The sequence below is a fragment of the Myodes glareolus genome, chromosome 17 (genome assembly GCF_982192425.1).
Source record: "Myodes glareolus chromosome 17, mMyoGla1.1, whole genome shotgun sequence".
Taxonomy (NCBI): Eukaryota; Metazoa; Chordata; class Mammalia; order Rodentia; family Cricetidae; genus Myodes; species Myodes glareolus.
In genome coordinates this window covers 43131221-43154541 of record NC_142042.1, presented here as the reverse complement: position 1 = coordinate 43154541, position 23321 = coordinate 43131221, and the positions used below count along the sequence as shown (strand labels likewise).

Below are 23321 nucleotides of genomic sequence, written 5' to 3'. Positions count from 1 at the left end.
TAATACATGCTGGTACCCTCTTCCTACTTCAGTCCACTGTTGGACTTGTGGCTCACTGCTGGAAAGAAATATTTCAGAAACGATTAAAAACAGACAGGATCAGTCAAGTTGATGGAATAATTCAAATATGGGAAAAACTGGGCAGGGAATCTAATATTTAGGATTAAGAGGGCTACAACGAGAAGAGGAGCTTTCTTAGAAACAAGTCCCTTAGGCTTTTCCTGTTTTTGGCCCTAAGACCAGGCCCAGTATAGAAACTGTGGGTTCTGCCAGTTGAAGAATTCTGCCGGTAACTTTCCTTCTCTACTCCCTCTTTTGCCTCTTTCATCCAAGTTCAGGGCTTAAATCTGCTGGAAAGGCAAATGACTGATATTTTAGCTTCGGCTGCCATGCTTTCTTCCTCTCCCATTTCCTCACATTTCATCTCTGCTCCTGAAGAGGCTAGTCCCTCTGTGAGTCTTTAGCAGCAGTGCCCTTTTGGGAAGCCTTCCACTTTTCAGTTCGCCAACTAGAATTTACCTACAAGATGAGGACTGAGATCTTTAGGGTTTATTCACGCCCACCTTCAGATCTTCCTTAGTTTCTCGTTTAAATAATAATTAAAAAATACCTCTGGGATCAGGCAGAGTAGAGCCCACTGATTCCATGCCTGCCTGAGGAAGGTTTTTGCAGAGGAGAAAGTTTACGACTGCCTGCCCAGGACTCCAGCCACACGGCCAGTGAAACGTGTGCCTTCTCCCGTCCTCCCCCTCCCGCCTCCTAGGGACAAGGGGCTCCCAGACCGGTGCAAATAGAGTATCTTTATTGAATACAGAAGCTCCTCAAACGCCCCATGTGCTCCGTGGCTTCTCGGCAATTCCTTTCATTCCCAAAGTGCAGTAGCCAAGCACGGGTCCCGCCTAACTCCCTCCCATTTCTTTTCGGGGATTTGGGAAGGGAAGAAGGGGGGAGGAGGAGAGCAAAGATAGGATGGGGGGGGGGGTTGGCCGGTGGGTTGGGCCTGCATAAGTCTGGATCCTCCTGCGAGAGACTGGGCGGGCTTGGGGCTGCGGGGAAGTGTGTGATTGGGTGTGACCTTCAGTCTGCACGTCAGTTTCGCGGGCACACAGCGGGGAGGGGGAGTGGGCGGAGGAGGGGGGCTGCCTGAGCCTCTTGTCCGGCCCACCGACAGCATGAAGCCTTTAGGGGTGCTCAGTGCTTTCAGGTCCTTTCTTGAAAGCTCTCATTCGCCCTCAGTTTGAAGGTAGGGCTAGGTGTAGGACGGATCTAAGGGTCTCAGTCTGCGGGGCCACCACAGAGGGAGAGGAGGGGGCGAGAGACAGGAAGGAAGCAAACCATCAAATTGAAAAAAAAAAAAATTAGAGCCCTTTGACTTTTTATTTATTTTTTATTTTTTATTTTCATTTTTTTTAACCCCCTCTCCCTTCCGGATGGCTGTGTAGCAAACGTAGGCAACACCTTGGAAGGGACGAAGTTGGTCTGCAGTGGCAATTTCGTGGGTTCACAGTTGTGAGCACGGGGCTAGGAGATGGAGCCCTGGTCCAGGTGGAAAACGAAACGATGGGTCTGGGATCTCACCTTCTCAACCCTCGCCTTGACTTGCCTCTTCCAAGCCAGAGAGGTCAGAGGAGGTAAGGAGAAAAAAAAAAGAGTTTGGGGAGGTGGGACATTGCCACCCGGCATTCTTCTTGTGCCCTTCCCCCTTGTATTCGCCCCACTTCTTTTAAATAGAATCCAGATTGTAGTTGCTACCAGGTTAGGAGTGGAAACTGTAGAGACAGCGAGATGGATGTAGGCGGGACAGTAATGAGAGAGGAGTTAGGTGTCAGGATTGAAAGATCTGTCAGGCACACAGCAGGCTGTGAAAGCCCTCCGTCCCTTTTCACTTACTTTGCAAAAAAGAAAAAAAATATTACTTTGAACGGGAAGGCATTCGTACAAAGCTTTTGTTTCAACAACAGTCTTTACTCAAGAGTACTCTGCCCTCTGAAGAACTCTTTGGGTTTCTCCAGGTTCTAATGGAGATATCTTTTGAAGGGTGAACTGAGGAGAAAATATAGAGAAAGGGTATAAAGTGAACTGTGATAAACTTCTTTGTCTGCGAGGAAGTGAGAAACGGGCTGTTTTTACTTTGAGGGATATAAGAGAAAGCCGAGGGATGAATGTAGAAGATTGAGAGCGCTTTGTGTGTGGCATTTTGAAATGCTTCTGAATGGAACACTTCACAGATGATAAAGTGGAGTTCAGGACAGCGTGTGGGGGGGCACTTTCTCCGATGTTCAGCCCCCTTATTTTCTCCATGACCCCCTCACCTTCACTCATCCTCGCTCTCCTACAAACAGTTTCTTCTTGCAGGTTGGACATGCAACTGTCCTGGAGGGTGATGAAAGTCTTCAAGCAAGGAGGGTGGGGGGCGGACGAATGGCTACTGGGAGGAAGAAGAGTGGGCCTGGAATGGGAGGAGGGAGGTAAAGAAAAGTTCCTACGTGGCACTACCAAATATTGAATGGCCAGACCTGTGTAGCCACTGTAGCCCTGTCAGTACCGGAGGAGGGAGAGCGACTTCACTCCTCCCACCGCCTCCTCCCTCCCTTGCCTCCGCCCTTTCCCTAAAAGGCATCTGGCTGCGGCGGTCCCTTAGGTGCTGTAGACTCGGCTGGCAGGAGAAAGCCTTTGGAGTTGGGGAGCCAGAGCAGTTCAGAGTAGAAAGCAAGCTTTGTCAGGAGTGCAGAGAGAAGCCGGGCAACAGGGAGGAGAGGAGTGGAGAACAGAAAAAATTCGAACCGGACTCTGAACGTGCAGGTTTAGAAGAAACCTGAGCCTGGCCATCGGTCTTGTTAACCAGACCCGGGAGCTCCCTAAAGAGAGTTAGTGCTTCAGGAGGCCCAGCCCTAACTTGGCTCCGATGTTTGTGGACTTTACTCTTCCCAGGAGCAGGCAGAGTCTCATTCAGCCCGTGATGAGCACTGGTGACCCTAGAGTCACAGTGGAACCCCGTTCGATTTTTTTTAGCAATGATTTAGGTTATTTACGTTGATTCATTGCAACTTCGTCGACGATAAACCTAAGCATCTTTGAAAGTAGACGACCTCAAAAAGTTGGCCTTTTCCCTTTGGTACTTTGTCGCCTGTTGGGTTGGTCAGCAGTTCTGCCCTCTGCTGGATTTCTTTAGTATTTAAAATCCAAGCGTCAGCCACAGCAAAGAAAAGCCTATTACTTAGTGACACTGAAAAATGTCACTTGCCTAAGGAAGAATGGATTGCTGCTTCATCTCAGCTTGTCATACACAAGTGTAGGCACGAATATACTAGTGCCAGCTGTGTAAAAGCACAGAATCTGAGACATTGTGCAGTGATTACCAGTAGTATGGGTTACCTGAATGCATTATCCCCTTGAAGATATTCTTCTTTTCCGTCCTGGGATTTCCAGTCAGTCAAATTCCTGTGCTTTTAGGCCATAATTTTCTATTTGCACTCTTAACTATAAATCACAAAAACATCTTTAGAAAATATTTCAGGGCCACACCACTTGAGTTGCAGAAAATAATGCTTCCGTATTTTATAAAGCTAAAGAATGAGAGAAAGAGTGAAGCATAGGATCAGATGTAATTTCTCATGAAATATTTTGCAAATAAGTGTAAACCAGTAGATAGCTACATGGAAAGATTTGGGTATTTATTTTTATGAAGTTGGTAAGTTCTTGTTACTTAGCGGAAAGTTACTTATTTATTAATCCAATTTTGTAGGCGTTCATTCTTTAAGCCTATCAAAATTCAAAAAAGAAATGATAGGAAATAAATGCTTAAAAGAGTAACACCAGCATCAAATTCCCAGTCAGCACAGCAGGGGAAAGTAAGCTCTCTCTCCAGTTTTAAAGCCAGCATTGAGAATTGTAGCTTGAAGAGTGAGTGGAATTCATCATCGCTTTCTAAATGGAGGTATCGTATTCTAGTATCATCCAGATCTAACGAATTTCCTGAGGTGTGTGTGCATGCGTCAGTTGTTAAATCAGAAGATAATTTAAAATGAACTGGGATTCATATAAAACTGGAATGCTAAAGCAATATATATGAGGAAGATTTTGTGGGCTTTTTTGGAAGTGGATGATTTCATGAAATTGATTTCACATATTTGCTTGCTCTGAAAATCTAGAGTAATATGAAAGTCTTCAACATCTCTATTATGATTTCACACACACACAAACTGTTATTTAATGGATGTCCTTTGATATTAGTTTTGTTTTATGTTTGATATATTTGCTATGTTTCACCTCAGGACTTCAGGGATTTTCTATGTGCAAAAATTAGTCCATAAATTGCTATAAAAAACTTAGGATTTATTTGAGATTTATAGTGATTGTGCTATGCTATGTTAAAATCCACATCTTATCATGTGTTTTAAATCATAGTCTCTGGAAGAGCTGGCTATTACTGATACTGTAACTGTAAATTTCTAGATGAACTTAAAAAAGATCATTAATTATAATGGCCTTCTACCTTTAGCTGTTAAGTCGATTGTGTCCTGTAGACTGCTGGTTCCTTCAAAGAGGAATTTTAGTGGCTGCCAGCAGTGGGTAGTGAGGACTGTCGAAGGGCTGTTTTGAGTGCCCGGGATCAGCAGGTGAAATGGTACTGGCTCCCAGAGTGTGTGCTAATTCAGCCTGTGGGCTCAGGCTTTTCTCTCTAGATATTTAGCTAGAGTCAGCTAAATATTAGCTATGCTCATGCTGATACGTGCAATATTTGGTAGGATAATTAATATCATATCTTTTCATAAAATAAAAGGGTTCATGAGTGAACCATTATTGCATCGATTATAATTCAAGGACTAGTTGGGGTGGCGCATATTTATTTAGTTAACAAGGACTCTTTCATTTAATGTCTACTTGTTTTATTATCATAATGTGCAATTTGCATCACTTTGGGACAATTTTATTAAGTAGACAAATGAAAAATATATATACAAAGACAGCTTCATTGCTTACTGTTTAAATGTTTGAACTTATGACTAGAATAAACAAATAATAAATGAATAAAAGGTCAACATTTTTTTAAATTAAATTATCCTTAAAATACAGCAAAATAAACACTGATTTTTGTACTGGGTGGGTTGAATTTACTTTCTAATACTTTTTGGAGATAAATTTTACTCATGTTAACTTCTTAAGCTTTTATTTTGTTTATCATTAAAGAGATTTAATAATTTGAGAGTAGTTTAACAGACCCATTTGTATAAAGGAGTTAAAAGTGCACTGATAAATTTCTTTCTTGAGAATTCTAAAGTTAGAATCTACTTTTTCACTTTAGTAAAGAGGAAACTGAGGCACAAAATGGTGTTATTTAAACAATCCTTATAAAACATTGCATATAGTACAAGACTGTCTGGGTAAGATGAAGTTCTATAATTAAATGCAATTATTATGAACATAATCATAGACTTGATGGAATGGGCAAGTTTATGTGATACACTGGAGTTTTTATTAGCAAGAAGGTACTTATATGATAATTTAAAGAAAATCAAATCAAAGAGCAAGCATTTTAAAATTTTAATTTTTTAACTTTGGAGAAATGCAATGTCTCATCATTTGATCATATATGTATTGCTAATACAACCAATGAAGTGGATATCAGATCATTTGGATTGGAGTCGAAAGAACAACTTCAAAAAATATGTACATTTATTGCTGGTTGAGGACAGTGTTCAAAAATAGAAATAGAAGTCATAGGAATAGAAAGCACAATTTAAAATTTTAAATAACCCAAGGAAATTACATGTATATATCTATGTATATACACACACACATATTAGATACATTATGTATGTGAATATATTTCAAATGAGGAAATGCATTTTTGCGCTTTCTGTACCAATTCTTATCATATGATATGTATAAAATCATATGTTATTATAAGGCTTTTATTCATAGATAGGAATCATTATGTTTTACTTCATACATATTAACAACCTTTTTTAGATACATAGTTGATTTTTTTAAATATGAGAGAATATAGTAGTTCAAACTTAAATTGAAGCTTTATTTTCAAATGCTAAAATATTTGAAACTACAGAAATTGCCTATAATTTGGGAATACGTGTGCGGCTAATTAAGGAAGTCTGAGTGGGTGGCCATGTTGTCAGCTGTACTATGGACCCTAGTTTCACATGTGTGAGTGCTGGGAAAGAAGGGAAGAAACTTTCCATTTTGTATTGCAATATTCATTTCTAGAAATGCTATCTTCAGGAGCGAGTATGTCTATTGAATTAAGAACCATTTCTTTTTTCTTCTTCTTCTTCTTCTTCAGGAATCAGTGTTCATAGGGACCCGAGGCTGCTTCTATGGATTTATTATGAGTTCTTGTAATAATGTTCAACAGTGCATAAGTATATGGGGACTATAAATAATGAGTCCTATCCATCCCTGTAAATAATTTTGAATGATTTATTTTTAGGTGTTTCAAAGGCAGGAGCTTATTATATCCAAGTACGCCCTTCTTTCACCACTCGCCTATGGAGACATAGTTAATGGCAGTTGGTGCAGTCTTTAGGAATTCAAGCTGAGGGCTGCTTGGCAGTTCTGCTTTTATTGCTTCATGTTTTTCAGTTAATACTGCGGAAATATGACCTAGGCTGAGGCAGTGAGAGGAATCTTCCTTCCTTCCTTCCTTCCTTCCTTCCTTCCTTCCTTCCTTCCTTCCTTCCTTCCTTCCTTCTTTCCTCCCTTTCCCCCCCTCCCTCTCTCCCTCCCCCCCTCCTTATTATATTCCCTAGTGAAGAAGACAGGGGTACAGAGACATTATAAATGTCACCACCTTCCTTAAATTCTCTTACTTCAGTCAATTTAAGTGCAGCTTTCAGGGCCGCTCTCTGTATACTGTCTAAATCAGACTCTTCTAGCTTTTCTTGCAATTTAATTAAAAACTTCATGGCCTTTAATTTAATTTTAAACAATGTCTATGCTATTTGAATGTGTCTAGTACGTTCATTTCTCCTTTCAGGACTATGATACGATTGATGTGCCTAGGTAAGAAGTTTCTTGTGAAAATTCTGCTCTAATTTTGAGTTGTGTCAGGACAACGTGAATAATGCTAGCTTGTAGAAAAGATGAAAAGACCATTTTCAAGTGATTTAGAGAGTAATATCTATCGATCAGTTGCAGTCTCGGGCCTACTACTGACTTGGCTAATGGTTCTTTAGACGTTGGCTGATCCCCAGACCTTCTGTTATCTGGAAAAGCACACTCTTTGCTTGCTGCGTGTGGAATTAGAGACAGTGCTGTTAGTTTAGCAGAAAGAACTCAGAGAAAGGAAAGGTTATCGGATTTCAGAGTAAGAGACCAGCTTAAATACAACTTGACAAATGAGAACTAAAACAAACCTGTGGAAAAGCGCTCCAGCACAATCAACTTTTGCAGTCCTCTCAAACCTCTCTCTCTCTCTCTCTCTCTCTTTCTTCTGAAAAAGCATTCTTTCTTATTTTAACCAAATTTAATTGCTCTGGAAAGGCTCAGGACTGTTCAGCAAATGAAGGTGCCTATTCACAGAACCTGAGCTCAGTGAATATCAGTAGACGCTTCCTTCCTCTGTCTCCCTGGTAAACTGACATCCGGGTTTCAGGGAATGAATCCACGATGGCATGCACTGGTTGGCTTAGCTTCCTCACTGTGATCTCACACACAACTTCTGGAAAGGATGACTGCCAGAAAGAGTAGCAGTTGCAGTCTTTGACAAGGCTAATAGGGACTCTACTACATTTACATACTTGGTGGTCTTTCATTCTGTGGACAAGCAATTGAAGGGGTATTGACCTTTTCTCCTTAGATTGGAGTCTAACAGGTAAATACAACCTAGTGGTTCCTGTCATAATTCCTTTGAAATGCTGATGGTGCTTTATTTTCATTGAGTACTAAAGTGATTGTCAAAATGACTTAGTGTGGTATAGAGTGCCACTGTATGTTGTCCAGTCTATGATAAATCGTTTCTTATCCTTCCAGTCCACCTTCTTTGACCCTGCATTTGTGTCATGGTATGACTCTTGTCTTTATTCTCTCTAATTTGGATCTGTGTCTCTAAATTATTTGTTTTCTTCTTGCTCATCTCAAGTTATACTCATACTTTGTTTCTCAAGTAACTCAAATATCATAGTCCCATAAAACTTCTCCTCATATTTTCTGCCCTGTGTAATAGTTAGGATTAACACTGAATACTCGTTATATACCAAGCTGTGCTGTGTATACTTTGTTTAGAATATTCCTTCATTGTTGTCAATTTCCTAGGAACAAACTGACATAAAAGACTCAGTTTATTTGTGAGGGAACTTTAAAAAAGAAAATAATTATCTTATCTGACATCATGTAGGAAATTGTAGACTCAAGCATCAGGCAGTCTTATATCCAAGTCCTAGCTGGATATACTAATCTTATAAATACAGTGAACTGAAGTGTAAAATTAATACGCAAATCTTGCAGTTCTAGTACAGCACACAAAATGTCAACTCTGTGAATGCCCTGAGTGTCTGTAAAGGGAAATAAACAGGGCTCTTACTAAAGGACACTCTTTCAATTCAAGTTGCTTCTCAGCCTACATTTAAGTTTAATGATGAAAGCCTACTCTTGGGTGACCTAAGTCACAAAGGTGTTGGGACACTTGAAAAGCTGTTGAGTATTGTTTTGATTCTTACTAATTTAATAAATGGTATTTATTAGATTCATGATCTGATTGTTTATTCAACTAACAATGATACTTAGCAATTGTTACTTCTAATAAGAATCTATAGCAATAAGCACCAAGTCCCTTTCTGGGAGTTAATGGTTATGTACTGGCTTATTACCTTCAGTGTACTAACAGCTACCAAAAAGATCCATTGAATGTAATCAATGTGAAAAATGTAGGAAAAGACAGAGGACTAATAAAAACAAATCATTATCATTATTTTGAAGTTCCTCATATGTAAGTTTTCTTCCAGAAGTTCCTGGGTGGACAACAACTGATATAGTTTATTTGCATTCCTGTTTTCTTACCGTGTTGACAGACAGAATGTGTAGTATTCACAATCTGGTTTGTAGTTGTCATCTGTAACATGAAAAGGCCAGGCCTGCTTGTTGGGGGTTTTACTGTCCTGCCTGGCCCCCCAGCTGTTTAGTCCCAGAGAAAAATCACACACAAGATCTCTATAAGTTATAATGCTGATTGGCCCGTTAGGTCAGGCTTCTTACTGGCTAACTCTCACATCTTGATTAACCCATTTTTCTGATCTATATTAGTCATGTAGCTCAGTACCTTTTTCATTGGGGCAGCTCACATCCGCTGCTTCGGTGATCTGGGCAGGAGTGGGAGGAATCAACTTCCTCCTCCTCAGAATTCTTCTGCTCTCCTTGCATCATTTCCACTTCCTGTCTGGTTTTCCCACCTACACCTCCTGCCTGGCCAATCAGCGTTTATTTAAAGCATGATTGACAGAATACAGACAATTCTCCCGCACCAGTCATTTTCCGCCATCCAGAAGACCAGAACAAGATAAAAATTTAGCTAATTTAGATATTTAAAGTGAAAGTTTGAGGACCTTCTCATGTAATGGTGTCAGCAATATGAAGGAAGAAAGAAAGGAAGGGAGGGAGGCAGGGAGGAAGGAAGGAAGGAAAGGAAGGGAAAACTTATTGCTATAGGTTCTTATTAGAAGAAGTAACAATTGCTAAGAGTCATTGTTAGTTTAATAAACAATCAGATCGTGAATCTAATAGATATCATTTATAATATATTCTTTCCTTCCTTTCCTTCTCCTTCCTTTCTTTCTCTTGGAGAAAGGTCTATGTATTCCTACCTGGCTTGAAGCTCACTCTGTAAACCAGGCTGGCTTCCAGCTCACAGAGACCTACCTTGTTTTGTTTAACAAGTGCTGCAATTAAAGGTGTGCACAATAATGTTTCGTTTTCCTTTCTTCTCTTGTGTCAATATGTGCATGGAGGAACATCCTTAGCTGTTATTCTTAACACTCCATCTACCTCAACCCCTATTTCCTCCATAAAGTCGTTTTTAAAGTAGCCTAGGCTGACCAAGAACTCTAGGGATCCAACTGTCTCCACCTCCATCCCATGTGTTGCTTTATTGTGTGTGTTCTGAGGATTAAATTCAGTTCTATGAGCTACAGATGTGTACTTTATCATCCACATGGATTCTTTTTTCTTTCCTATACTCATTCTATAATAATGAATAAGTCAGAGTTTCTTTCCAGTGTTTTTTTTTCCAGTGTTTTATTTCCCTCTCTCTCTCCAAAGGTATCTCTGAACATCTTCAGCTACCAATTGACTCTCTTGCCTTTGTGACTGTAGCTTTGTAGTGTAGTTTGAACACCTTGAGTGATGTTTTTGCTCTGATGGTGTCATAAATCACTTTTCTTCTAGAGTTTAAGAAAGAGAGCTTAAATAAAATGTACCAGTCTATCAAAACATTTGTTGAAAATATTCCTGTCATCTGTTTTGCATATTATTAGGGATTAACTGCTTTTTTATGTTTTTTTTTACTAGCAATTAGAAATATTGGTTTACCTCCTTTCAATCACTTTAATAAAACAAATCTTTCTTTGGCTTATAAAATAATGTATCTATCATACTTATTATTCTACTATGAGCTGTTACATTCAAGCAAGACACATAAAGATTCAGGCATTAAAGACTGATAGATCGTTAGTTGTTATAGTTTTTGGAAGAAACCCATATACATAATCTTGTATTACTATCTGGTTTTACGAATCAGTTACATTAACAGCAGTAAGTCCTGAAACAGGGGCAGGAAAATGATATTTGGGGACAGGTTGTTGAATAAAGTGGAGGTGTTGTTTACAATTCAAAATTCTGAAAATAATCTGAAAACTCAGTTGTGGTTTGTATGTTTATGTATATAAATTGCTATAGATGTTTAACCCTGTCTCCTTTAGAAAGACCTCACTCAGCTGTGAAGAGTAGGGTGGATTAAAGTGCACGCCATACTAGAGTGCACTCTACGTACCCCAACCTTAAATGCTGACTGCAGAATAATTTCATGCTGCACTGCAAACATGATGCACACTTAAAAATCTATTTTAGAAATGACTGGTATTTGTCCATGTCTGGAATACAATAGTTGCCCAGTAAAATAGTTGTTGAATGGTTGAATAAAGCAACTAACAAAAATAAAGCAAGGGGAGTTTACTAATGTAAAAAGAATAGGTTAATGATTTCCTTTTGGAAGCAGTCATTCTCAATCCTAACTCGCAGGAGTGTTTTTAATATATTTCTAATAAAATTTAAACATTTGTGGTTTACAGTGCTCTATAGATTGTTTTATGTACAACCCAACCTAAAATTGCTTATGCTAGAAAACAAACAAATTATCTAACAAGAATCTTTGTGGTTTATATAACAATAAATTAGAAGTCAGGAGGAATGTAATTATTGCAAGGTTGCCAAACATTTCTGTGATATCCCATTGGCAGAGTGCAGTGACTCAGCAAATTTGAATTGATCTGATTAATTGGTAACAACAAGAAAGTACCTTCTAATCCCGTTTTCTAGTGCATAGAATACATTAAATGTCAATGAATGTTGCTTTTTTTTCAGCACCGGCATCTTTGGTAAGCTAGGTAATAATAAAGTTAGCTTTAGTTTTAAAATCAGCATCTACTGAAAACTTTATGACAGTTATTCACTCTCAAATTGGGATTTCAGGTATTTACCATACATTTCTTTCAGTTCATGCAGGATTTTATGGTATGAGACAGTTGAGGATTCAGTCTACTCAACAGTTTCAAGAATCAAAGGATTTTCCATTTCTATATATAAACACAATGTTCAGACAGATATAATGGAAGGCAGTATGCCAGAATGTGTTACTATGGGGTATGTGTGTCATAGTGGAAATCTAAATATACTTCAACAATTTATTCTCTTAACAATCCCATGTGAAATCACTATTGTCTACTTTGCTAGACTGGGCTCTTTCTTACTCATTTGATCACAAGTGTAGCAAGTGCAGTTTTGTTGCTTGAAATATGCTCAGGCCAATGGCTGAGAAAATGACTCAATGTGGTCTTAAAGAATGAATGGTCTGCTTCAGAAAGCAGTAATTAACTGAGAGTCACAGAAGTAAAAGTGTAGCATAGTCACAGTAGATGGTATGAAGCCCATGCACATAGATGTACGGAATAAGACATCAAAACACAGAAAAACCCAAGAAAGCCACCTGAAAGATAACAATTGAGTACTAAATAACCCATTCTGAGAAGTGACATGAAAGCCTGAGGCAGAGAAGCAACTGACACTACAAAGAACTTAAAAGAAAGCATAAAAGAAGGCAGTGTGGACAAAGAAGATGAAATGGGTAATAATGTGAGATAGGGTTGAGGAAGAGTGTGGTGGGCACACAATCTTACAAATAGATTTTCCTGTGCAGCACAGAAACATGTGTCTAAAAAGAAGCCTTGTACTTTAACTAGTTTTACAGGGCCAGTGTACACTGGGTATCATCACATGGGAGAAGAGCCCAGTTGGTTGTCACCATGGGTCCGCAGACATTCACAATATGGTGACTCATTGCCTTCTGTAGAGTAGCCAGACTACTAAAAAGCCACCCAGGGTTCCCAACAGTAATAGTCTATTTTGAAATCATACCTTATGTACAGTTGTGCTCACAATGGGCCTATAAACATATTAATTAATTATCCTATTTTATAAGCTAATACTTGAAACAAATGTACCTACCCCTTTATAAAGTTCCTTTGTAAGATAAGTAAGCAATGCAAATTTCTAAATCTTGTATGATTTTTCTTGCAGTTACTCAAATTATAGCGCCTTCTAGAACACAAATTTACAATGTGATTTTTAAAAGAATTTCTGAGACATTGTACCTTTAAAACAACTTTAGAGAAATATTTAGTATAAGCAATTGCTAAGTTTTATTTATTTTCTGCAGACAAAATTTTATTATCTAAAATAATCATATTATTAATTAATATGACTTTGACTAATATTGTAGACTCCCAACTCTTAAAGTTTGCTTCTGGCCTATATTTCTTTCCTTAATTACAGATTTGCAAACTTGATTGTCTATTCATCTATTTGCAGTGCCTTTAAGCTAGTTCAAATTTCCTATTCTCTAAACTGAATTTACTCTCTTCTTACATCTGCTCCTTCACAGTTTTTTCGATGTCAGGTTGTGGCAAAATACTTAGTTGAGATGTTCAAACACAAAACAAACTCTCAGAATCTGCTTTGAGTTTGATCCGTTTCTCTCATAGACCACATGCAGCCCATCACCTACTACTGTTTGTGTTATCCTCACAGATGTTCAGAATCTGACCAAGGCGTTCATCTTCCAGCACCAAATTTCACCTTCTCACCCTTGCAAGCTTGCAAATGGTTCTTTAAGACCATATGGCTAGGCTTCAGTGCCCACAAGGATTTTATAAACAAAGTCCTAGTAGTTTGATAAAATTAGTTGAATGAGCAATCTTAATTTCATCTTAGTTTTTGTGAAATTTAAACTTGGGGGGGGAACAAAAGTAATAAAAATTTGGAATCCTATCGTTTGTTTCCAGTTAACCTTCCAATAGTTTTTCAAATCATTTGCAATAAAATTCAGTTTCCATGGAAATCTCATAAGACTTACACATCATTCCTACATCTTTGGATCCTCCTCCCCCTTAAGGCTTTCCTATTCTTCTTATGAGGAGGCTTTGTTTCTTCTCAGTTTTCCACCATTTGGAGTTGTTTCTTGCTTTAGGTTCTTTGTACTCATTCCCTTTGCTTCTAATCCAATTAATCAAAAATAATCATTAAAGGACACTTTCTCTGACTTTTCACTATTTTCTCAAATGTCACTTACTCACTGGATAGTCTTTCTTATTTAATGTCACAATGCTACTGGAGACTTTCATGAAACCTTTTCTTACTCATTCCTACTACGAGTCTGAAACCCGTCACATATAACAAATGAAGTACTAATAGTTAAAGACAGAAGTTGTTTTCTTTTACATAAAATGTAGCGCTGACAATTTTGACCTATAAATGCTGTCATAAATTATTTGGGTTTTCAAGTGTTAACAGAATCCAGGTGTCACATAGCCACGAAGTCCCATTATTGATAAGACTTAAGCTTTGTAAATTTTCACACAGTTGCTGTAAACAGCCAAATCTCAAATGAAAGTGCAGCTTTTCCGATTCGAAGGGTACAGTGGCATCTATGAATGTATTGATGGGTACAATGGGCATCTATGAATGTGTTTGGAGAGCTTTTACTGCATTAGAATTGCAATATTTTATTTTTTGACTTTTAGCTGTAGTCAAAGAACCTGAAAGCAGATTTAGTAGTTGAGGATACAAACACACATGCTTCTGTTCACAGAAAATATGCTTGATCAGGAATAAACTCGAGAGTTTGAGTTTTATGCACTTTTCTTCACCCTTAGAACCTATAATGAGAATAATAAATAATGATAAATAATAAATAATGTATAGATATATTTCAATTTGATGAGATTCACTTTGGTTTTCTTTCTTTTGTTTTTTTATTAATTTTATTTTTTTTCAAAAAGAAAACAGACTATCATTTTTCATTATACATACCAATCCAAGTTCTCACTCTCTCCCCTTTTCCCATTCCCTCCACCTTCTCTTCCATCCCAACCCCCATCCACTCCACAGAAGGGGTAAGGCACATTGCATTGGGGAAAGTCAAAAGCTCTCCCTTCTAAATCTAGGCTGAACAAGGTATCCATCCAAATAGAAAGGGTCCCCAAAAGGCCAGTACAAGTGGTTTGGATATATCCTGGTGCCAATGCCAGTGCCCCCGCCCCCCAGTCTGCCCCAGCCATGCAACTGTCAACTACATTCAGAGGGACTAGTTTGGACCTATGCTTGTTTCTTCCCTGTCAATCTGGAGTTGATGAGCTCTCATTAGCTCGGGTAGACTGCTTCAGTGGGTGTCCTAATCATGGTCTTGGCCTCTTTGCTCATGATCTCACTCCTCTCTCTCTTTGACTAGACTTTAAGAGCTCAGTCTAGAGCTCTGATGTGGGTCTCTGCCTCTGTTTCCACTGGTTTCCGGATGAAGGTTCTATGGTGATATTTAAGATATTTTGCAGTCTGACTACAGGGCAAGGACAGTTTGGGCACCCTCTCTATTGCATAGGGTCTTAGCTGGGGTCATCCTTGTGGAGCCCTGGGAATTTCTCTAGAACCAGGTTTCTTGCTAGCCCCATATTGGCTGCCTCAATTAAGATACCTCTTTCCTTGCTCTCATCTCTGTCCTTCTTCCATCTAGACTATCCTGTTCCTTCATGTTCTCCTTCCTCCTCTCACCTCTTCTTCTCCTTCCACCTTCCCTCCTCCCCCCAGCCTCATGCTCCCAAATTGGTCAGGAAATCTGGTCTATTTCAACTTTCCAGGTGGATCTATGTAAGTTTTTCTTAGGATTCATCTTATTACTTAGCTTCTCTAGGATCATGAAATATAGACTCAATGTCCCTTGTTTATAGTTAACATCCACTTATGAGTGAGTACATACCATACTCATCTCTTTGGGTCTGGGTTACTTCACGCAAGATGGTGTTTTCCAGTTCCATGCATTTGCATGCAGATGTCCTTGTTTTTAACTCTGAGTAGCACTCCAATGTATAAATGCTTTTGTTTTTTGTAAATAGTAGTTTTACTTCAGTATATATAATGATGTAATTTTTCTTGGCATTTCAATAATAAGATTTGTTGTGAAATAAATGAAAAACATTTTTTTAAATTGCAATATCATGCTTATTTGGTTTATATTTTCCTAAAATTTTGTCAAAATAGGATTACATTTTTAAAATAATGATATTGATTATAAAATTCAGAAAACTCCAGGTAACTAATCTAATTATTTTTGTGCCTAACATTCTCAACTTGGTGTTCTTTATTCTTTAAATATCATACACTCATATTTTTCCAAAATGATTACTGAAATCTTTAGCTTTGAGATCTGACACTTATTTTATTCATATTAATTCTGTTTGTGTAAGTATATATACAAGCATAGTGGTATTGATGGCGATATATTTAACTTGTTTATAGAACTGTTTGTGGGAAGCTGAATCTGAAGTGATATTGGTAAACCAATTCCATGCCCAAGAGTAATTAATAGAAACTGAGAAATTGGAATGATTTCTAAATGCATATTACAATATACTATGGCTTATAAACTGCCCATTTTAGCTTATACACAACACATAAACTGATCAGCAATAGGAATAAATGGCCTTGTAAAGCTCTTCCAGTTGATATTGGAAGTGAGAATGACAGAAACTGAAGTAATAGAATATTGCAAGCATTCATATGGGCACTGGTAGCCAAACCTAGTTCTCCTCAAGAGCAGCAGGTGCTCTTCACCTCACAGCATCTCTTCAGCCCTCTCCTCTTTTGGAGAAAAGATCTCACTCTGTAACCCAGTAACCAGAATTCATTACATAATTTAAGCTCTCATCAAATGTGAGTGAGTCTTTCTGTCTCAGCTTCTTTGGTGATGGAATTGCAAACATGAACATCTAGTTAGTATTACAACACTTAAGTCATGCTTACGGCAATTTATATGCAATCAAAAGAAGACATGCTAATATTATTAGTATTTTGTAGTGGCATTTCATGTTGTAAAAGGAGCAGCAGGCTGCGTTCCCACCGCCTGGCTCCCGGCTAGCTTTACACCCAAAATAATTACACGGAAAACTGTATTCATTTAAACACTCCTGGTCCATTAGTTCTAGCCTCTTCTTGGCTAACTCTCACATCTTAATTAACCCATTTCTATTAAATCTGTATATTACCATGCGACTGTGGCTTGCTGGAATGAGTCTAACCTACGTCCTTCATGGAGAGGAGATCCATGGCATCTGCCACATTGTCTTCTTCCTCCCAGAATTCTGTTCTGTCTACTCCACCCACCTCAGGGCTGGCCTATCAAAAGGCCAAGGCAGTCTCTTTATTTAACCAATGAAAGGAACATTTAGAAAAAAAAGACCCTTCTACACCAATTTCATTTGCATTTTAATAAATAAAACTTGCCTGAAGACCAAACAAGTAAAACAGCCACAATGGCCAGCCTTGCAGACCAGCCTCAATGACACACATGTTTAATCCTAGTAACCACCTTTAATGATATATGCCTTTAATCCCAGTAACCACCTTTAATGATACATACCTTTAATCCCAGTAGTCACACTATCTTGCCATAGAAACCAGGTGGTATGGTGCACACCCTTAATTCGAAACTAGAGAGGATTATAAAATGGGACGAGTCAGCTCTCAAGATCAGTCTCATTCTGAGCTTTCTTGGTGTCAGGTTCACTATTTTCAGACTGAGGTCAAGGTAAGAGCCAGTGGTTGACTGTTTCACTTTTCTAATCTTCAGGCAAACTTTAAAATACAAATGAAATGCCACTACATTATTTTACCTTCATTTAGTGCAAAATGAATATGAAAGTATAGATTGCCAGAGGGATCAGGGACACCACGAGAACACAACCCATAGAATCAACTGATCAGTACTCATAGGGTCTTGTAGAGGTTACGGAGCCTGGAGGACTCCAATTTAGGCCTGACCTAAATCCTCTGCATATGTGTTATGACTGAGTAACTTGCTGTTCTTATAGGATTCCTAAAAGTGGTAGTGGGGGCTGTATATGATTCTTATGCCTGCTTGTGGTACCCTTTTCTTCACAGTGAGTTCTGTCTTCCAACCTCGATGTGATGGTATGTGCCTGGTCTGATTGCTATGGTCTTGTTTGGTTGGTAGCTTGCTCTTTTCTGAGTGGAGCTGTGGGAGGGGGGTCTAGAGGAGAGAGAAAGTTGTGGGGAGAGACTGGGGAGAGAGGCAGATTTTGTTTGGTTTGAACCTTATGGGTGTGGCTGCAATCTTTGTGAGTTCATATGTATATTAGTACTGTGTGTCACGAAGACACTGTTTCTTTGAAGTTATTCATCAACTATTGCTCTTAAATCTTCCCATCTTTTCTTCTGTGTAGATAACGGAGTCATGAGGAGAGGGATTTGATAAAATCATTTCATTTTGTGCTGAATGCTCCAAATTTTTTTTGTTCTCTGCATGTTATCCAGTGGTGAGTCCCTATGCTTTCCCCAAGATGCAAGACCTATCTAGTCTCAGGTTCTTGTTTACGTTAGCAGCATCTGATATAGATTGCATCTCATAGAGGGGACCTTACATCTTATCAAAAAGTGGTTAGTTACTTTCATAACATTTGTGCAACAAGTGTACCAGTATAACCTGCATGCAGGTTGCTGATACTAATTGCGGAGTTTGTGCATGGGTGATATTAATCATTACTGGCCTTCTCTGGTAATATTCTTGTGAAGTACCTTCCAGCACCATTAACTCCTCTCAGTAGGAATTTCTAGTCAGGCACCAGCATGACTTTTCCATGTTCTATGACATAAGTGTTTTCTTTAGTAATAGGGCTATACCATCATGTTACAGAGAATATCCAGTAGCCTTGGAAATATCCTGTGATGTTTGCAGAGGTGGTTTATGAAACATTTCTGAATACTTATTCAACAAGAGGTCATCCATACCTGGCACTGGAGGGTTTACTTGGTGCCATAAGATGTCTAGTTGTAGCTTTATATCCTCCATTTTATGGTGACTCCATTTAAATTCTTTTCATAAATGCATATACAACTTAGAAAGCCTCTACAGTGGCCGGCAGGTTTTCAAATGGTCCTTACTGTTGTCCTTCCTCATATTCTCTCCGTTACTCTGTGCCCTCACCCCACTCCCCGTTTTATCCTCCTAGTCTAGTTTCCCTGTTATGTAAAAACTATGTAAAAACTAAAAGTTAACATTTATATGCAAAATAAAACATGGAGTATATGCCTTTTTAAGTGTGGGTTACCTCACTCTGGCTTCCTACTTTGGAATTTGTAGATTCATATATGGGTTCCATTACCTGCAAAAAAGAAGCTTCTTTGGTGAGGTGTGGAATCTACACTCATCTGTGGGTCTACGACCTTGCCAGGCATGGGTAGTCAGTCAGCTTTAAAGTATAGATCCCCTCTTATGAAGCGGGCATTCAGTCTAATTACTCACCTATTGGTTACCCCAAAGATAAAATACATACCGCTGTTGCGCTAATGGAAGTTTTGCTGGGCTGCTCAACATTATGGGCATAGGCTTCACAGTTAGGTAATGCTGCTAAATGTTTTTTTTTTTTTTTTCCCCAAGCAGCTTGCAGCTTGCATACCACCCGAAAGTTTTGCTGGGCTGCTCAACATTATGGGCATAGGCTTCACAGTTAGGTAATGCTGCTAAATTTTTTTTTCCCAAGCAGCTTGCAGCTTGCATACCACCCTTGAATACTAATGAGAGCAGCCCCTCAAGAAGGAGGCTTTCAGGTCAATTCCAGGAAAATTCTTTCAAGTTCTATATCTGGTGTGGTGTCTGCTGCAGTAGAGTTCTACTTTCAAGTTCTGGGAGGCAAATTGTTGCTACTGCCTTGACCAGCAAGGACAACACGACACTCGGTTCTCTCCCGGGGCAGACCTCTCCCATCCCTTATATAGTCTATGGTCGCCTATCCCGGAGTGCCACGTGGACATCGCCCATAGGCTCAAGCATATGCAAGCGACACACGATCATAGCAAGTTACGGGCCATAACCATAAAAGGAGTTGTTTGTCACAGAGAGCGCTCGCTCGGACTCAGGGAGGGCGACAGCTGGCGCCATCTTAAAGGCGCGGTTGCACCGCAGCTCTCTACAGCAAACAAAGGCTTAACTTTTTGCAGGATATGTGGTCACTATTTAGAGATAAAAATCCATTTATTATTCTACTGTACTGCAAAAAGTATTACTTAATGTAATCAGGAAATGTAGATAACAGGAATCACCTTAATTGTGGCTTATGGAAGCATGGATTGTAGTTAATGCAGTTGTTCTACATGTTCAGAAAGTTTGAAATTTTCAAAAAAAATGTTACAGAAGTGATTTTTGTTGAGTATTTATGTTTCAGCTTCTTTTCTTTGGGAGTAAAATCCATTATCATATTGCATTCTTAAAAATGAGGTTGTCCAAATAAAGCAATTTGGGAAGGCTTTAAGTAGCTTACAGTCATTTAATAACTGGGATTGTAGAAACTGCTTGGTGAAGAGAGTACTTGTTATATACAAGATGAAGTTGTTCATGTTCTACATCAGATGTTTTCACCTATCTAGTCTCAGGTTCTTGTCCACTTTAGCCGCGTTTGATATGGGTCATAGAGGGAACCTTACATCTTATCAAAAAGTGGTTAGTTACTTTCATAACATTTGTGCAACAAGTGTACCAGTATAACCTGCATGCAGGTTGTTGATATTAATTTCAGAGTTTGTGCCTGGGTGATATTAGTTCAGATCCTCGGCACCCATGCACATGCTGTGTGTTGGGGTGCCTTTTAACTTCTGCACTTGATAATGGCATGGAAAGAAAGGTGGATCTTAGGAGCTCAACTCCCAGTCAGTCCAGCTCTGAATCAGTGAGCTCAGAGTTTAGGGAGAGACCTTATCTGTAGACATAAAGAGAGTGTTATAAAAAGTTATCCCATGTTAACCAATATCACACACACACACACACACACACACACACACACACACACACACACAGCTGCAAGCACAGGTATGCACATTAAAGCACAGATGTTTGCATCCAGAAAGACCATAGCTTCTGTGCTGAGTAAGAACTTGAACAGTTTCAGGGGCAGAAATTGAGTTACTAACTACCTATATAGTTGTCAGATAACTCTTGTTAAAGAGTCTTATGAATTTTGAAAACTGTCAGAATTTTGGTAGTCAGTAAATTATAATATATGGCCACTTTCTTTCTTGGTTCAATAATACATCTCATAGTCATTAGAATTACAGTTTTCAAAAATTCTTTTTGTTTATTAAATTTTACTTATTTTGGGTGTGGGGGTCAAGGAAGGAGAGGAAAGATTAGGTGGTGTGCATCAGGAAATGATTCTGTAATTTAATCCATGTCTGAATGCATGCAATATATAGTTACAATGAGACAAAATACAAATGAGTGTGTTATCTAGGTGAGCATGAGGCACTACAATAGGGTCTCATAACCTACATGAAGGAGTAAGATTTCCTGAATGATTCTGTGTTGTAGGGTTAGATGAAGAAGTTTACTAGATCAAAATTTCCAGATTTCATTACACTGTATATTGGATTCTTTTGAGAAAAACAAAACTTATTTTTGATGTGTCTAAGGTCTAGAAGAATGATGTTTTAGTCTGGCCTGGTGATTTAGGCCCATAATACCAGGTATTCAGTAGGTAAAAGCAGGAGTGTCAATTAAGGCTCATTCTGGAAAATAAAGTGATTTCAAAGCCAGCCTACTCAAATTAGTAAGATTTTGTTTAGGAAAAAAAAAAGAGAAATGGGGTTTTTAGGTCAGTTGAATGCTTGGAATATGTGAGGCCCTAAATCCAATCCCGAGTTGAGAAGAGAGAGAGAGAGAGAGGGAGAGAGAGAGAGAGAGAGAGAGAGAGAGAGAGAGAGAGAGAGAGAGAGAGAGAGAGAGAGAGAGAGAGAGAAGGAGAGAGGGAAAGAGAGAGAGAGAGAGAGAGGTGTAAACAAAGCAAAAAGTTGCAAGTTACAGATACTTTGATTTCTATGATCTGTATAGACTTCCTTGGAGCCATAGATAGCTTAGCATATAAAAAGAGCTAAGGGTAACAGATAAATGAATGAGTGTAACTGTTTCCCAGACTTCACAGGTGGATCCTAAGCTTAAGTTGTATGCAATTCTCAAGTCTAAGAAACTCTCCTATAATTTAAAAATGTAAAATTATTTATATCAGGCACCATATAAAAGTCCATGTAGGAAGGCAGTGTTATGTCATTAGAAGTGTTCCAAGCCAGTTCTCCAAGGTATGGTAAGAAATTCACCTGACATGAAGGAAAGTCTTTGAGGTCAGGATTTTTATTACTGCCATTTTATTTGTTTTGGAACTGTGCACAGAGAGGGTGATTTATTTCCCGGTGTACACACCACATAGACACCAAATGACATAGGTGAAACTCAGAAGCAGTCAGAATTTCCAACACTATAACACACAGACTTTAGCAGCGTATGGAGAAGCTTGGGGAAGACAGACCCAAAGAACAACACAATCAAAATATTGAGAGATGTTAGATAGAGGATCCATATGTTGCTGCAGGGAACAGAAAGACAGGATCAAAAGTCTAGGACCAAACTGCTGAATTGATGGGAATGTCCAAGAGGCTAATGGAATGCAGAAATGCAGAAAGCCCACTTTTTATAGTATTTCTGTTTGTGTGTCTTTATATGTTATGTACACACTCACATGTGACCGTATGTGAATGTGATGCACATATGTGTATTCATCTATTATCTTCTAATTACGGTGTACAAATCAGAGGATAGGCAAGTGAGTGTCAGTGGTGCCATCTGAAGCACCCCAGACTGCGGTTCAGGGGAGAGACAATGCTTTTTTAAAGTTACCATCTTGGTTTTCTCCTGCTTCCTACTCAGGAAGCTGTTAATTGTTTCATAGTGGGTAAGGATCATCTAAAGCTCAAAAGTAGACAAAAGCTTTGGGTCTATTTTATTTTATAAAGTCTCAACTAGTATTTCTACTGCACTGACTGTGGTGGTATTTTCGGGTCACTGAAACTTCAGAATAGACAAGTTATGTGGTGGGGGTGAGCGTTGGAACGAGGAGGAAAATTGAGTATGACCAGATCGTCAAGATTTTCTATGCAAGGAATGTGGAATGTGGATGCCATCTGGAAGTCAGTGGGGTTCACCGAAGGAATTTAGGCAGCAGAGTTGCTTGAACCATGGAATTTCGGAAGTTCAGTCAAGCAGTGGAATGCACGTAGATGGGGACGCATGGAAGCCCTTTAACTGACTGCTGTAGTGACGATTAGGCTCTTGTATCCTGTATCCTGTGTTCCTGTTGAACAAACCTGTAGTATACACTAGAAAAACTTACTGTGTAGAGAATCTTGTACTGGTTAGATGTGACAGAATATGCTTGAAATAGGCAGAATTTCAAAATGTTTTTATTTATTATTCTGTTCAGTTTCAAAGAAAGAGAAAAAAGAAAAAAAGTAGATTTTTTTAAATTTTTGAATTTTTTCTTTAAAAAATTTAAACAGACATTCCTTTTTAGAAAAGTAATTTACATTGAAATTTTTTTTAAGCTGTGAGTCAGGGACCGAGTGGTGATATTGCATCCTGTCCCTGTAGAGAAATTTGTTGGACTTTAACAGTAGGGTCTGTGTGTTAACTCTAGTAACAGGAGAGTGCT

The 23321-nt window shown here is 38.7% G+C and overlaps 1 protein-coding gene across 2 annotated transcripts in view; it reads left to right on the top strand.

The window, feature by feature from the left end:
* Positions 1-1137: 1137 nt before the first annotated feature.
* The window catches only part of Col11a1 (collagen type XI alpha 1 chain), a 183214-nt gene continuing 161030 nt past the window's right edge, over positions 1138-23321 (top strand). Inside the window, exons 1-2 of one of the 2 annotated variants that reach the window (XM_085677794.2) lie at positions 1140-1243; positions 1443-1631. In XM_085677794.2, the coding sequence (XP_085533920.2) occupies positions 1529-1631 (103 nt within the window). In that variant the 5' untranslated portion in view covers positions 1140-1243; positions 1443-1528. Of the gene's footprint in view, positions 1632-23321 lie in introns of both variants that reach the window. The other variant, XM_048456958.3, reaches the window with a different exon arrangement.